General features: G+C 38.9%; 1 protein-coding gene across 7 annotated transcripts in view; it reads left to right on the top strand.

Moving 5' to 3' along the window:
- RBM33 (RNA binding motif protein 33) overlaps window positions 1–17,100 on the top strand; it is a 134,404-nt gene that overhangs the window by 36,675 nt on the left and 80,629 nt on the right. For 4 of the 7 annotated variants that reach the window (XM_033193531.1, XM_033193535.1, XM_033193530.1 and 1 more), the window contains exons 5-7: window positions 498–816; window positions 5,162–5,281; window positions 16,027–16,198. In XM_033193531.1, coding sequence (XP_033049422.1) covers window positions 498–816; window positions 5,162–5,281; window positions 16,027–16,198 — 611 coding nt within the window. The remainder of the gene's footprint in view (window positions 1–497; window positions 817–5,161; window positions 5,282–16,026; window positions 16,199–17,100) is intronic. The other 3 variants (XM_033193532.1, XM_033193533.1, XM_033193534.1) reach the window with 1 other exon arrangement.

The raw sequence follows: 17,100 nt of genomic DNA, 5'->3' as shown, positions 1-17,100 counted from the left end.
TTCTATCATAGATGTAAAAAAGAAAAATTGTTCTTAAAATTCCAACTCTGATTTTCTGCTTATAGAATAATACTCCTGTTTTTACTTTGAAATCTTAGCAGTTTCTATTTCATTCTGTAAATTAGAATAAAATATAGTCTATTTGATTTCAGTCTTGGACTTTTGCCAGTCAGATGTGTTTCATCTGTGGTTGATTTAATTCTTTTGGTCAAATAACCTGCCGCTGATGATAAGTAGAGGCTCTATATGCATTGCCAGTCTGTGGCCAGCTCCATATAGCACAGTTAGCTCTGCTGTATGCATTAAGGGCTTAGGGCACAGCTCTGCATAGCACTTTGAGTACTGTGGGAGTTAATGTGCGTTTGTCAGTAACTGGAATAACTTTTTACCAGTCATGGTTTAAATCTTTGTAACAGCTGTTTATATAATGGTTTAGTTTTGAGCTCCTCTCTTCATTGGCTATTTTTTTGTTTTTGTTGTATTTTTGTCCTCTCTAGTTCTCAGGGTGTTACAATTAGTCTGAATGCTACATCTGGCATGGTTACATCATTTGAACTGTCTGACAACACTAATGACCAATCTGGCGAACAGGAGTCTGAGTACGAACAAGAACAAGGAGAGGATGAACTGGTTTATCACAAATCTGATGGATCAGAATTGTATACTCAAGAGTACCCAGAAGAAGGACAGTATGAAGGCCACGAAGCTGAGTTGACAGAAGACCAAATAGAATATGTGGAGGAGCCAGAGGAGGAGCAACTTTACACCGATGAAGTGTTAGACATCGAAATCAATGAACCTTTAGATGAATTTACAGTGAGTCTTTTCTTCTTTGTGTGGCCAAAGATAACCTGGCTTCCCATGCATAGGCTTCTAGACTGATTTGAAATCTATTTACCTCCCTTGGGAGGGAGGGGAAATTAGACCTTATTATCACTGTCTGCCAGTTTCTTTATCTGAGCTATGACAAAGTTTGTGTTGACAGCTTGTTTGGCCAGAGGTAATGCTCCTTTGTCATTCTGGAAGGCTGCAAAGAATCGTGACCTTGAGGATTGTACCCTAAGGAAGAAAACAGCTTTGTGTTGTGGGGATACACTGTCAATTGTTAGGAGTACTTAATGCAGAGCTTTTATCCAGGCTTTAGACAAGATCTGATAAAGTCCTTCTAAGGTGAAAAGATTATTGACCTGCTAAAGACATCTTTAAGGTGCTAATATTCCAGAGTGATTGATGTCCTGTTCATTCATCCTTTTTGTAGCTGAGAACTGTCTAAACCTGAATAAAGAGATTGGAGGTTAGTTTAGGAAATGTCACATATAATTCGTTATCTATAATCGGGAAGCAAGATTGTGCTGATTTTTTATTTCAGAAAGATGATTTGGGTAGGTAGTTTTTTTTTTTTTTCCAAAGTTGAACCAACAAGAAAGAAAAAATGTACTAGTGTAAGATTCTCATCTTTTAATGATTCATCATCAAAAGAGATTTGTTTTTTAAAATAAGCATGTAACAAAATTTATGAGGGAAGGATGTGATCTCAGTAGCTGTAGTAGAATCTTTTTTTTTTTTTTTTTTTTTTTTGAGACGGAGTCTCGCTCTGTCGCCCAGGCTGGAGTGCAGTGGCTGGATCTCAGCTCACTGCAAGCTCCGCCTCCTGGGTTTATGCCATTCTCTCGCCTCAGCCTCCCGAGTAGCTGGGACTACAGGCGCCCGCCACATCGCCCGGCTAATTTTTTGTATTTTTTTAGTAGAGACGGGGTTTCACCGTGTTAGCCAGGATGGTCTCGATCTCCTGACCTCGTGATCCACCCGTCTCGGCCTCCCAAAGTGCTGGGATTACAGGCTTGACTGTAGTAGAATCTTAAGGGTTTTTGGGAACACCATGGGGGCCGAGTGATTGGGGCTGTTGGAATGGTGACAGAAGTATGCAAAATTGGGACCTTCAAGAGCCCATTTGCAATGGGAGTAGCTCTGCTTTTCTGTATTTACATCTTTTTTCAGAGTAAGCTTTCGTTTCAAAAAAATAGTTTAGAAGTTGCTGAATTTCGGCCATGTGTATGAGTAGTTTTGAAAAGGATTAATTGTTTATGTGGAACCTTAGAATATTTAGTTCTAGTCATGATTGTATTTAGGTGTCTCAATTGTTTTCTTTTTTTTTTTTAGACGGAGTCTTGCTTTGTCACCCAGGCTGGAGTGCAGTGGCGTGATCTCCGCTCACTGCAGCCTCCACCTCCTGGGTTCAAACAGTTCTCCTGCCTCAGCCTCCTGAGTAGCTGGAATTACAGGCGCCCACCACCACGCCTGGCTGATTTTTGTGTTTTTAGTAGAGGTGTTTTTACCATGTTGGCCAGGCTGATTTCGAACTCTTGACCTCACGTTTTATCCACCTGCCTCGGCCTCCCAAAGTGCTGGGATTACAGGCATGAGCCACGGTCCCTGGTGCTCAATAGTTTTAAGATTTAATTTTTTTTGGTTAATGTTTGCTCTTCGGTAGATACAGTAATGAGAAATGTTTGTAGTTTTGGTAAATAGAATCATGTAAAAGGCATCATGGGGAACTTGTTATTTCCATAACCCTGTAATAATTTGTTCTAGTAATCCTTCGCTAGTGTAGGCACGTGCCTTCTGGTTTACTGGTGTGTTTGTATGCCTTAACGTGAGACACTGTAATTTCAAATGCTTTTTGAAAATTAAACCAAGATCTTTTAGAATTGTGCCTAGTTATTGCCTAGAGTATTTTATTATTTCTATTACTCATCAGTAAAATAAGATGATTGGCTAAGAGTCCTGGGTTCCTACCTCCTGTAAGTTCACCAGTCCAACAAGTCTTTACTGATGTCTAAGCACTGTGGACACAAATATTGCTAAACCGTATCATGAACATTGGCCTTGCCTGTGAACTTAGTACTAGGCGGCACAGATCATAGCGTGGAAGGTGCCTGAAGGAATGCGTGTACACAGCCACATAGAAGTCCTCTTTCACTTTGGTGTTCTTGCAGAGTTTGTTGTAAAGAGAATTTCCAAGTGAGGAATTTCCTTCTCTTGTATTCCATTGTCAAACTTGAGGTTACACATAGGCCCCAGTTGTAATAAAATCCAACTTAATTATCCAACATCTTGTGGTCTAAGATTAAGGTTTTGAAAAGAAGAAAAGGTGGTAGTTTAATAATACTCATAGTACTCTTCCACATTAAAATGATTTTTTTTTCAGAATTAAAGTCTTAAAGTAAAAAAAAAAAAAAAAAATACTTAGACATTCTGAAAGTGTCCTAATGTTTTCACAGAGAGTTGTAAAGTTTAAAGTTGAGCAGTAGTAGTTAAATGTCTCTCTGTGCGCACTGTCAGTTCATCTTAATACGTGTGTTCTAGCCGTGGTCATTCTTTTCTTGTTTTATGATGATCACAATGATAACGTCTGAATGGTCTGAAATTGCCGCTTCCTTGGACAGGAGGAAATACACAGAGAATTAAATTGGGAGGTACTCTTATCTTGCTCGGCAGTGGGAGCCTCTCTGTCTCTGTCTTCTGAGACTGTCACTGAAGCTCAGATGATTTATTCACCTTTAGACTAATGAACACATGAGCAGATTGTGTCTTTGTGTACCCCAATGGTATTTTAGTTTATTAAATGGCTTGTATGACTGTGATTTTTGTTCTCCTTTGGGTTTGTTAATCCCCCATTCTAAAGCCAGACTTGAACTCTGAAATGTGGATCTGTTGGAACCTACGTGTAAAGCCACATGGAGGGGCTTTGGTGCATAACTGGGAGTAGAATCATGAAACCCCAGAATGTACAGTGGGAAGGTTTGCGGTTCCCTATGAAGAAAGGGAGGTCCAGAGATATCAATAAAGCTGGACGCACAGCTCTGCTCTTCTTTCCTGTGAATTTTGCTGGTGCTCTTCTTGGGAGAGGATTGTGATTTCATTTGAAAATGTGTGCTTCTATATTAGTAAGGAGTGTGTATTGGTTTAGTCAACAAAATATTAGAAAATTGTTGGGTGACTTCTACCTTTAAGTGCAATGTTTATTTAAGGCCTTTAAAATTAACATAGATTGAGATCTTATTGTTCTGTAAAAACAACTTCAGGTTGACATTTTATGTCAAGAGTAGCAGATTTTTGTTTACCAGTGAGAATCCAGGGGTGTGGACTGCACTCCATTGTATACTGGCTGAAGATGTGGATTAGCATCATTTATTTGGCTTTATTTGAAATCTGAATGTCCTGCTTCCAGTGATTCATGGGTAGTGATAGTTGTTATTTTGATAGGGCACTAACAGTTTTTTCTGGAAAATGACATGCATTGTGTTCAGATTGTCTTTAAAGAATTGTGGGAACTGAGGTGGTTTGTCACCTTAAATACAGCTGCTTTATTTGGGGGTTCTAGATGAGACTGTCATGTACCATACAGTAGTTGTTAAATTTCTATAGGTTGTTTACTCTTTGAGGTTGTCTGCCTTGGAACCATTTTACTGTTCATTTTTTAGCAAGTAGCCTGGGACCCTGGGATGTCCACCCCCACTGAGTAGGGTCAGATGTTGTCGCTTGTTGCAATACCAGAAGCCCTTCTTTCTTCTCTGCAGTTGTGGTCGTCTCCAGCCAGCTTGCCTGCTTTCTTCCATCTACCCAGAAGGGATGCTTGCTTGCTTATACACCCCTTAAGTTGCATACAAAACCTGGAATCTTCCTCTCATTTGGGAAGGAGGCCTAATGCAGAAACATACTAAATATGATTTTTAAAAAGCTCCTCTGTTTAATTGCTGATGCTTTTGTTGTCTTACATTGCCACAAAAATAGAGTTGGGCATGATTTCAGCCCCCGCCTGCTGCTGAGCTCCTCTGTGAGAGCACACACACTGTGTCTTTAGGTGGCTCTTCCGTGCTGTTGATTTGCAGAGGAGCTGTGTGACAGAGCACTTGGAGTTTGAAGCAGAAGCTCATGGCACTTGCTCTGGTGGCTGGGCCAGCATGATACGCTTTGTTTGCGTTAACACGCAGAGGAGCTTCCCCTCTGTTTCTGGGCCTCGTGCTTTGTGTTCAGTCAGCTAATCACCATAGTAAAACTTTCTACAATTATTAAGCATGAATCATAAAGACGAAAAGTGCGTAAAAAACCACCCCGAAGCTGTATGAGAAAAACTTGTTTTCTCTTTAATGGCTGTTAGGATGAAGAATACTTGCAGGCTTGTGGTGGGCAACAAGGGCTGCGAGAGCAGGAAGACTGTGTGGCTGAAGATGAATTAGATGAGATTACTGATGCCCAGGTTGCTCCTGCAACTGAAGAGGTATTTGTTCATCTTTTAAAAAGAGTCAAAAAGTTTGCTGTTTTTCCCCCTGGACTTAAAATGAGCATCTTTTTAGCATTAGTGAAAGTCGATACATACCTTTGAACTGTGAGTGTATAGTGAAAAACCTGATCTTTGTAGGCTCCTTGGGAAGTGAGTTCTGGTGTGCTGTGATTTCCGCATAGTGTGTACCCTGTAAGTGTTAGAGTGTTGTAAATGTTTTGTGGGGATGTGGGTGGAAATCTTTCAGAAATGTGACGTAATATGTTAGCGCTTTGAAAGCAGTGCTGTAATTCTTTTTAATTAGTCAATAACAGTTAATTTGGACCATTATACAACAAATACTGCCAGGTTTCTGTAATTAGGTGCATTTTTAGTGTTGAAGAAGTAAGGATGACGAAGCTTGATTGCTGCTTTCAAGGAAATTGGGTTCTAATGTAGAGGAGAAAAAAGACGTGTAAATGCCTGTGATATGAAAACAAAAAAAGTGAAACCACCTAAGAGAGGCTCAGAGACAGTGCTAGGAGTTCACCGAGGAAACCCCTGGGGAGGGAGGTTCAGGGTCCACGAGGCTTTATGGCAGAGGTGAACCTCTGAACTCTGAGGTAGGTCTTGAAAGGTAGATGCCATTTGTACTGAGAGGTGGGGTGAGGCATGTAGAGTTCAATGGTTGCTGTTCTCTTACCCCAGAACTAGCTCCTGTGGGCCAGACGTGTAAGCCACAAGTCATTCTTCAGCCTGAGAACTTCACAAGAGTGTTTCTTAATACTGTTTTCATCTTTTGTCAAGAGGCCATGAAAACTGATACTTACTGGCTTAGGCCATTTACTTTAGATGTTATTTCAAGGATTTAGACACTCAGCCCAGAAAACATTTTCTTTCCCCCTTTCCCCCTAATATAAATAATACTATGACAGTCTATGAATGTGCATGCTGTGCACATTACAAAACAGAAGCACTTCTTGCCCATACCCTTTCTCCCCCTCCACCAAACTAAATTTGATATTGTGTGTGTGCGCTTTCCTCTCTCTTTCTCGCTCGCTATTTGAAATAATTTGAAACTTAGAGAAAGGACAGAATAATACAAAGAACTCTTTACCCAGGTTCTCCAGTTGTAGAAGAACGTCCAAGGAACTAAGACAAAGCTAAAGAAGATGTTAAAAGCACACAGAGAGTAGAGGTTAGGTGTGTCTTGTTCATCACTGAATTCTGTAGCACTGTCTTTATTACAAAGCTGGCACCAGCCTAGGTTAAACCTGAAAAGGGGTAATTCAGGCAGAAGACATCTGAGAAGAATCTAAGTAGCCAGTAAAGGAGAGAGAATTAGAAGACTGCGTGGAGATCATTCCCCGTGGTAAATAGTTGAGAGAGAAACCAAGGAATTCGGTGCCTTTTAATTTCATGTCCTTTTTGTTGGTGGTATTTTGAAGTTGGAAAACTAATTTTGTTGTTCGTTTTTCCTTGTAATTTATTTTAGTTTTTAGATAACAATATTTTGTTTATTCTTCCCTGATACTCTATAGCATATCTTAAAATAGGGAAAGGTTTTGTAGATTTCAGCTTTCAAAAGATGGTTACGTAAACTTTTATTGTAAGGCAGTTAAAGAATAAGAATCTTAACAAGTACTATCATTGCCTGGGTGCCTTCTGGAAGTACCTTCTAGTTTTAGGTGTTTTTAACTTCAATTCCTGGACTGTACTCATTAAAATATTAAAACAAAAGATGACTATTATAAAAAATGGTGACCTGGCTGGGTGCTGTGTCTTACGCCTGTAATCCCAGCACTTTGGGAGGCCTAGGTGGTCGGGTCAGTTGAGCTCAGGAGACCAACATCCATGTCTACCAAAAGTACAAAAAATTAGCCAGATGTGGTGGCACCTGTGGTCCCAGCTACTCAGGAGACTGGGGTTGGAGGATCACTTGAGCCCAGGAGGCAGAGGTTGCAGTGAGCTGTGGTTGCGCCACTGCTTTCCAGTTTGGGTGACAGAGTGAGTGTCCCTGTGTCCAAAAAAAAAGGTGATTTTTTTTCCTTTGATTTTCAGTGTCTCTTGTGTGGCGGAGGAGGGAGAAAAAGAAGGACAAATAATGTGAGACAATAATTCAGGACTTGAATAAGCAAATGAACAATGAGTGTATGAAGACATGTTCAATAAAAATTAAAAGAAAATGGAGAATTTTAATCTACTTTAATATTGACAGACCTCAGAATTATTGATCAGATGTAATCTGATTCACTTGAGAGAGTGTTTTGGAAACATTGTCAGGAGACAGTTTTCTGAGGCGCCTTCGCTTAGCTGCAGATTTTGTGAGCAAAGTGAACAAGTCACTGCCTATCCTTTGTTCCAGAATACCTTTTGGAGGATTCTGGTGTATCTGACAGCTCCAGATGCAGTGTCTTCCTCTGGAGTAAGGGCAGGCTTGCTTCCTGCCCATTGTGACACATTCAGGGTTTCCTGTGCAGTGAGGTCCCTCCTGTAACACGACTCCTATGTGTGCAGGGTCACCTGGCTCTCTTCACGTGGCCCAGTTGGGAGTGGGGCCTCTTGGAGCTGGTGCCGTATGCTACTGCTAGTGATACACACAACATTGTCGTAGCCTCCTTATTTCCGACGCAGAGGCTTCGCCGCCTTACAGCTTCCATGAAACGGTGGCCAGCTAACTTGTTAGCTTGCAAGTAGAGTAAAATCTTACACTCTTCATTGTTCTTGACAGTATTAAAAGCTTTAAAGCTCTTGTCCTTGGACTCATCAGTTCCACCTTAGCAAATTTATCCAAAAGAATGAATCTGTGTTCAAAGGTATATGTATCAAGTATTTGTTCGCAGCATTGAAAATAAGTGGAACCAGTGTATAGAAGACTAAATCACAGTCTAACCTTAAAGTGGAATGCAATATACCAAGTGTTGTCTTAGTTCTGTTTGGCTTGGAAAGGTGCTCGTGATGCATTAAGTGTAAAGAGCAAGATGATAAGATTCTTCCCTTCCGCTCCCCCTGTAACTGCAGATCTAAATACGTGTGTGTAATTCTCAAAAAAATAAGTCTATGTAGTTACAGATGGAAATGGTAATAATGATTACTGCTAAATGGTGGAATTATTTAGCCTTTGTATTCCAGTATTTTCTGATTTAAAATGTTTTTTATAAGCAAAATAACTTTTATAAGTAAAGAAATATTCTTTTTCCTTTTAAAATATGAAGAGACAGGGAAACACAAGGTGGTTAAAATGCCAACCCTTGAATTTGGAAGGAAAGAGCTACAAGTTGCATTTGCTTCACTCTTGTGATTATTATTATTATTATTATTTTGCTGTTAACACTCTCACGTGAAACTTCCTAAGGGTTGTTTTCAGTATGAATCTTTCTAGCAGAAAGAGCTCATCCATATTATTTTATCTTTTTTATATCATCTGCTAGATGTATTATATACTTTTTACTTTTAAACTGTATATCTCATAATTTAAATTTACTGTTGAAAAATATTTTTAAAACGTATTCGTATAGTTACTTTTTTATCCTTTCCTTGATGCTTTTAGTTTCCTTTTTTATGTTGCTTGCTTTTGTGATGAGGGCAGGTTCTTTGTAATGCTCTTGATCTTAGGACTTTCAGTAGTCCTTCCTGGAGGCTGGTGATGTGCTGGTCTTTTACACTAGCAATAAATACTTTGGTCTTTTTTTTTTTTTTCTGATGCATTGTGGAATATTAGTCAATGAGATAATTATTGGGAACTCATGTACATAATACTGTTTTAAGTGCTGAGAAGTAGAAGTTGCTAGCATTTCAACTTTTGTAGGATTTGGTTTTGGCGGGCTTGTGATCTATCTTTTTTAGAAGTCTAAATAAACTGTATAGTCCTCAGGGAGGAGCACCATTTTTAATGGGCCACATACCCCTCTGTTTTGGTGTCTTCCTAGTCCCTGGACTCCTTTTCCTAAACCTCTGTGTGTTGCTGAGCAGCCCGCTGTTGCTGAGCAGCCCGCTGTGCGCTGTGCCCACCAGTGTTGCGGCACGCCTGGCTCTGCATTGCTTCAGACCGGCAGAAAGTGTGTTGCAGTTTTCCACATGACTTCGTTCTTGGAGCTCTGTGAAGGGCTATATTAGAATCTTAATTATAGAACTTAAAAGCAATTAATTAATTTTAATTGAAAAGCCTATTTTAGGTGACTCCTTTTATTTAACTAATGTTCTTGCTTGGTTCATATAGAGAAATCACTATATTTGAAACAAGTTAGATCTAATTATAAAGACTAAATATCAATCCTTTTTAGTTATGCGGTCACATTAGTGCCAATTATGCCATTGTCTTCTAACATAGTTATTTAAAAAGACTTGCCATTTTCAAATTGTTTTGGCATGTGTAAAGGAAGAAATGAGAGAAGCTTTAAAAACATCTTTGCACCATTTAAAATACTTGTGAAATGGTGATAATGTTTACATTTAGAGATAAGCATAGATGTAAAGTGTACAGTAAGTTTTGATACAGGTATACATCCAAGTTACTATCCCTTGGTTGAGAAGGAACAGTTCCATTACGCAGAATGTTTTTGTCTGTTCAGTCCTGACTCCTCGAGTAAAGCTTTTCTTATTTCTATACCTAGACTGGCATTTTCCAGTCTGGAACATCACCTAAATGCAGTCATCTAGTGTGTGTGTTCCTGTGTCTTGCTTCTGTTCCTCAACATGTTTTTGAGATTCATCCAAGGAGTTGTGTGTATTAATAATTTATTCCATTTTATGGATGTACCCCATTTGTTCATTCTCCCGATGATAGACATTTGAGTTGTTTCCAGTTTTTTTGTTATTATGAATAAAGCTACTAAAAGGATCTTATTATCCATATTATCCATCTTTTTGTGGATGTGTCTTTTTGTTTCTCTTGGTTATTAACAAGTAGTGGAATTGCTGAGACAGTCTAGAGGTATGTTTACTTTTATAACAAACTGCCATTGGTTTTCCAAAGTGGCTGTACCATTTGGCACTCCCACCAGTAATGTGGAGGAGTCCCCATTGTTCCCCATCATTTAATGTTGCCAGTCTTTTGATGTAATCCTTCTAGTGGGTGTGTCATCGTGGTTTTGGTTTGCATTTATCTGACCTCTAATGATGTTGAGCACCATTCCATGAATGATTGACTTTCGTATATGTTCTTTGCTTCTAGTTTTAGTCTCTCACTCAAAAAAAAAGTGGGTTGTCTTTTTTTTCTATATATGCTGTATATAGCCCATATATTTTTCATAGAGAAGATATGCTGTCTATACATATATTTTCTACATACACAATATATCTTTTAGGGAGAATATGTATGCATACATACTGCATATATTCTAGATAGATAGTTGTCTGTATATTCTGGGTATCATTACATTGGCAGATAATTACATATTACGTATTCGTACTATAAATATTTTCTCTGAGCTTGTGGCTTGTGTTTCCATTTTCTTTTTTTCTTTGAAACGGAGTCTCGCTCTCTCACCCAGGCGGGAGTGCAGTGGCATGATCTCGGCTCACTGCAACCTCTGCCTCCTGGGTTCAAGCAATTCTCTTCCCTCAGCCTCCCGAGTAGCTGAGATTACAGGCACGTACCACCACACCTGGCTAATTTTTTATATTTTTGGTAGAGACGAGGTCTCACCATGTTGGCCAGGCTGGTCTTGAACTCCTGACCTCAAGTGATCTGCCCGCCTCGACCTCCCAAAGTCCTGGGATTACAGGTGTGAGCTATGACACCTGGCCTCATTTTCTTAAATATGTCTTTTCATGAGCAGAAAATTTTAATTTTGATGAAGTACAAAGAATTTTGTGACCTAAGAAATCTTTGTTTACTCCAGAGTTATTATCTTGTTTTCTTTGGGACACTTTACAGTATAATTTTATTTAAGATTATGATCTTTCTCAACGTGTGTGTGTGTGTGTGTGTGTGTGTGTGTGTGTCTGTGTGTCTCTGTGTCTGTGTCTGGGTGTGTCTTGTGTGGTATGAGATTCCGTTTTTTCCATGCGTTTTTCTAATTGTTCACAACTATTTGTTGTAATTTCTTTCCTTTCCCTTTGGAGTGCCACAGTGCTTGTCCTGACAATAAAATTAGGTTTTAGTCTCTTTCTGTTCTGTTGTTTTTGTATCCTTATTACCAGTACTGTACAGTCTCGATTACTGTAACATGAAAGCACGTTGTGTCAATCCACTAATTTTATTCTTCCTTTAATTATTTTGGCTATTGATGGTCCTTTGAATTTCTGTATAAATTGTGGAATGGACTTGTGAATAGCTACTTAAAAGTCTGGTTACGATTTTGATAGAGAATGGATAGTGTTTTTAAATCAAATTGGGAAAAACTAACATCTTAATAATCATATTGCCTGTTAATAATGACAGTTTTAAAATTCTTCCTTCTCAGTCTGTCCATTTATTTCTTTCTTTTGTATCATTGACCTCTGGTACTGTGTGAATAGAAACATTCAGGACAGACATTCTTGCCTGTTCCTGATGTTAGGGGGAAAATGTTTATTTCATCATTAAGTATGTTAGCTGTACATTTTTATATCAGATTGAAGAAGTTCTTTTCTATTTTGAGTTTGCTGGGATTTTGTTAAAAATCAGAAATGGGTATTGAATTTTGTTGATGCTTTTTTTCCCCCATCTATTGAGATAATTATATGGCTTTTATTATTGTAAATTAAATTAACAAAAAAATGATGAACCATGTTCCAGATTTTATTTCCATTTGACTAGTTTTTCTCTTTATGGCCTCTCACTGGTCTAGGACCCAAGCCACGTACCCCATCGTTGTCTCTCCGTTCCCCTTTGTTGTGCGACAGTTTCTTAGTGTTTCCGCGTATTTCATGACAGTGACAGCCTTAGCAAGTGCTGGCTGAGTATCCTGTACGGTGTCTCCCAATCTCGGTTTGTTTGACGCTGTTTTCATGATTAACCTGAGGTTGTGGTTTTGGAAAGAACACCATGGAACCCTTGTACCACTGGGCACGTGACATCCACAGCGTCCCTGGCAGCGCCCACCCTGGTCATTTGGGTCAGTGTCTGCCAGTTTTCTTCATTGTAATGTTGCTTTCTCTTTCCTTATTCGGTTCTTTGGAAACAAGTCACTAAGTCTAGGCTACTTTAAGGGGACGGGGTTGTGGGGAGAGGGGAGGAAAGGAGCTTAAGCCCCACCTCCTGGAGAAGGAGGAGGAGGAGGAGGAGGAGGATCTCCATAGATTTGGAATTCTTCAGGTAAGATTTGACTGATTTTGAATGTTAAATCAACCTCATGTTTCTGGATAAACCCCACTTGGTTGTGATGTATTATCCTTTTTATATTTGGTGAGATTCCGTGTACTTTTACTTTTAAAAAGGATTTTGTTTCTGTATTAATGAGGGACATTGGTCTGTAATTCTTTTTCTTCTAATTTTTGCACAGTTTGCTCAGTCTTTCCAACCCATAAATTTTTACTGTTGGTAGAATGACTTTCATTTTTATTTGGTGATGTGTCAGTTATTCTATCAATAAGCATTAAAAACTGTGAACTTTTTGTAAGCAATGTTTTCTCTCTCTCTCTCTCTCTCTCTCTATATATATATGTATTTTTACATTTGTGTATGTGTGTGTTTCAGAGAATTACTGATTGTTTCTGTTTAGATTTTGGGATAGAAAATTCAATTTTCTTTCAAAACACTGAGATCCTAGTTTCATTTTGGAATTAACTGGAGAACTTCAAAATATATACAAGTCTGAGTATCGTTCCCTCTTTGCTTTTCCAGTTCTTTCTCCATTTATGAAGTAAAGCCTACGTGGGCCTCTCTGTTCTTTAAGTCCTTTGATGGTGATTTTCATATGCACTCTGTATTAAGAATTAAAAATAAATCTTTGAGGTTTTCACAATAAATCAGTAACTAAAAATCAAACCTTGACTATTTTTTGGCAGTGTCTATAGTGAAATGAAAGATTTACATGCACGTTTAAATGTTTACACAACATAATCTTAGGATAGTTTGATTTTTATATTGTAGCCCCACACTACCCATCAGTGGAATGTAGCTTGTCAGTGGCATGCTAGGTAATACTTGTTAAAAAATTACACAGAAGGCCAGGCGGAGTGGCTCACGCTGTAATCCCAGCACTTTGGGAGGCCGAGGTGGGCAGATCACGAGGTCAGGATTTCGAGACCAGCCTGACCAACATGGTGAAACCTCGTCTCTACTGAAAATACAAAAATTAGCCAGGCGTGGTGGTGAGCGCCTGTAATCTCAGCTCCTCGGGAGGCTGAAGCAGGAGAATTGCTTGAACCCGGGAGGCAGAGGTTGTAGTGAGCCAAGATCACGCCACTGCCTGGGCAACAGAGCAAGACTCCGTCTTGGGGAAAAAAAAATTATACGGAAGATCAACATTTTGGCAGACAGGTTAATTTTCTAAACCTTATGGTCAAGGGAGATGGATTTTTTAAAGCCCTGTATTTAGAATAAGAGGTAGTATTTCTTCAGTGGCTGGAGAGTTAAGCCTAGCTTAGTGAATGTCGTCGAATGGTCTGCAGTCGAGCAAGTGGTATCAGCCGTGGTTGGTGTCTGTCAGTTCAGTTTCCCTAGCCTTTGATATAGTTGAAGGATTAACTGAGCCCCAAGATCTGGACCAGAAGTTTGCATTCTAGGATGGTTCCATCACTCAAAAATACTCCTTGTGCTATCCTTTTGTGGCTATACCTTTCCTTCTTTCCTAACCACTGGTTACCGGTATAATTTTGTTCCTTAGAGAATATCATATAAATGGAGTCATTGCAGTATATAACCTTTTGAGGTTGGCTTCTTTTACTTAGTATAATGATGTGTTTATGATGTTATCCCTGTTATATCAATAGGTCATTCCATTGTATTGCGAAGTAGCATTCTGTGGTCTGGATGTACAACAGTTTATCCATTCATTCATTGAAGGACATTTAAGTGTTTACAGTTTTAGTGATCCTGAATAGAATAAACATTTTCCTATAGGTCTGTTTGAACATAAGGTATCATTTCTCTAGGGTAAATATCTAGGAAGAAACAATTTTCAACTCATCTTTATCCTCCTTAGATTTCTTAGATGGAGATTTGGATGCAGAATAAACTATATTAAGTTCAGTGCTGTCTTGTTTTACATTACCCTTGTTTGGAAAGTCTTTGAATTCTGCTTACAGTTGTTAATAGTTGAATTGAAAATGACTTTGTAGAATCTTTGCTTTGTTGGTAGTGATTTCTTTTCCTCCCTTTTGGCCTTGCTACTCTATTCAGTCTGTGGACCTAAAGTGTTGGTGTCACCTGGAAGCTTGTTAGAAATGGAGAATCCCAGGCCTCACCCTGAATCTCCTGAGTCAGAATCTGCTTTTCAACATGATTGCCACTGATGAATGGGCATTGAATTGGAGAAGTGCTGCTCTAGAGCATCATGGGAGTGCAGAAGAGATGGCCTAAGGAAGCTGGCTTTGGTTCTGTTGGAAAATGTGGTGCAGCATGTACCTTGCAGGCATCCTTCTGATTTCAAACACTCAGTAGTACAGAAATAATGGTATCAAACCAGCAAAAATCCTGAGATTTTGGTACTTTAAAATTCTGCAGTATGCTGGACGTCAGCATACTGAGTGCAATTGTCAGGCTTACGGTGAAAGTTGTAGTTTACGGTCATCTCCTGCTGTTCAGGCATTTGTGCTCCAGAAGATCTTTTTCCACTTGGAGGATTTATAGTAGAGTGTGCGCATTTGTAGTTGGTCTTTTTACATCGAAAATACTGAAAAAGGCAAGAATATAAAATGATTGTGTCATTGGTTTGTTTTCATTTTTTTCTTGTGCATTTTCTAATAAAGTTCACTGTTACTTCTATTAAGAGTAAATATTTACGTATTATAAATCATGAGAATAAAGGAGCAAATATCTTTTCTTCACATTGATAAGAAGTGTTTAAATTGACCTTGCTCTCTGTAGGTACTAAGAGTGGGGTCACGGAGACTGATCGAGATGAGAGGTGATTCTTTCACTAGGAACATGAGTGACACTTGGCAGTAAGAATTGTCCACAAAGAAATTACTTTTAATTTGGGCTGAGGTTAGGGAAAATTTTTGTAGGGAATACTGATATAATAAAATTTCAGATAAAAGCTGGTTTTAGTGTGAAGACATGACTAAAGAAAAAAAGTTTCTCCTTTTCAATAGTCTCAGTCAAAGCTAGTGATAAATTAACTCTAGACAGTGAGAATGATGTAAGCAGGAGTGAGAAATGATGAAAAGACTTTGGAGGCTGCGTCAGTACAACAGCGACACGTTCGGACTGCTTGTCTGTCAATGAAGGGAAGGTAGTTGGGGTCAGGAGTTATAAAATGTTAAGCCTTTAAGTTACAATAAACTCATAGAACTTTAGTGTTAGTTTAATTAATACATTGAACTTTGCTATGATCTGTGTTAAACTCAAAGCAATAAGTCCAGCAGGAATTTTTGGAATTTGTTTATTCTCTCAGAAGTGTAAGCAGCAATGATGTGTAGGACTTTGTCTATTAATTGCAAGCAAGAATTTGACCTTTCTTTTTTTTTTTTTTTTTTTTTAACATTAACTGTTAATGTTTAAGGTATTTTCTCCTGGAGTCAGTTGAGGATTTCATGTGGCCTTTTAACAGGACATTTTGCAGTATTTTTTACCTCGTAAATATAAATAAATATTTTAGCATTCTTTAATATTTAATTCAAAAGAATATGAACGTACTATCCTTCTCTTTTTGCCTTGTGTGTCTGCAATGTAGGGAGGTATGGAAACATTGGAACTTCAAAAGGACATCAAAGAAGAATCAGATGAAGAAGAAGAAGATGATGAAGAATCTGGACGATTACGTTTCAAAACTGAAAGGAAAGAAGGAACAATTATTAGGCTCTCAGATGTAACTAGAGAGAGAAGGAACATTCCAGAAACTTTGGGTAACTTTTTTGCCTGTCTCCCATCCTTCTTCACTCTCATTTCAACTTCCTCCATAGTATTGCTGTAATTAATCAAAGTAGGCAAAGAAGGTTGACTGGATAATTGTGGCTGCCATCCGGAGAGTGGCTGGACTGTGGAGTGAGTGCTGTTATGGTACTGTAAAACTCGTTCTTTAAAATCGTTGCTGTTTATGGATTAAAATGCTTGAATAAAATGTTTAAGACAATTAAAAAAAAATTTTTTTTTTGAGTGTGTGGCCTAGAGCTGCTCTTGTACATACTATGTGGTTCCTGGCTGGTCTTGAAAAGGTGGCATGGGGATGGTAGCTATGGGAACGTGTTGACACTTCCCAAGACCCTAAGGGTGTCAGGGCGAATTCTGTACAAGACTGGTTTATATTTTGTACCTTTTAGTGTCTTCATAGCTGTCTTTTTTTGTGTGTTTTCTGCGGTTCCTCTGTCTTTACTGAGACAAGCTGACTCGTTTGTAGAAATAATCGCTCTGAGCAAAGCTTGCTGTGTGAAAGGTCTACTAGACAGCTGCTGATTCACAGAGACTTTTAATAGTGACCCTACCCCTCATTATACAGTGTTTTTCAATGTCCACTGCAAAGAATAAAGCAGTGATTCCAAATTTGAGTGAGCATCAGAATCTCAGAGGACTTGCTAAAACACAGATTTTGGGACCTACTCCCAGCTTCTCTGATTGATTAAATATAGGGTAGAGCCCAAAAAAGTTGTATTTTTTTTGTTTTGTTTTTGAGACAGAGTCTGCCTGTGTTGCCCAAGCTGGAGTGTAATGGCACAATCTTGGCTCACGGCAACTTCCACCTGCCAGGTTCAAGTGTCTTCTGCCTCAGCCTCCTGAGTAGCTGGGTCTACAGGTGCGCACCACCACACCT

The sequence above is a fragment of the Trachypithecus francoisi genome, unplaced genomic scaffold, assembly GCF_009764315.1.
Source record: "Trachypithecus francoisi isolate TF-2019V2 unplaced genomic scaffold, Tfra_2.0 Lachesis_group4, whole genome shotgun sequence".
NCBI classification, from domain to species: Eukaryota; Metazoa; Chordata; class Mammalia; order Primates; family Cercopithecidae; genus Trachypithecus; species Trachypithecus francoisi.
The sequence above is the reverse complement of the archived record's forward strand: the minus strand, read 5'-3'. Positions and strand labels throughout refer to the sequence as shown.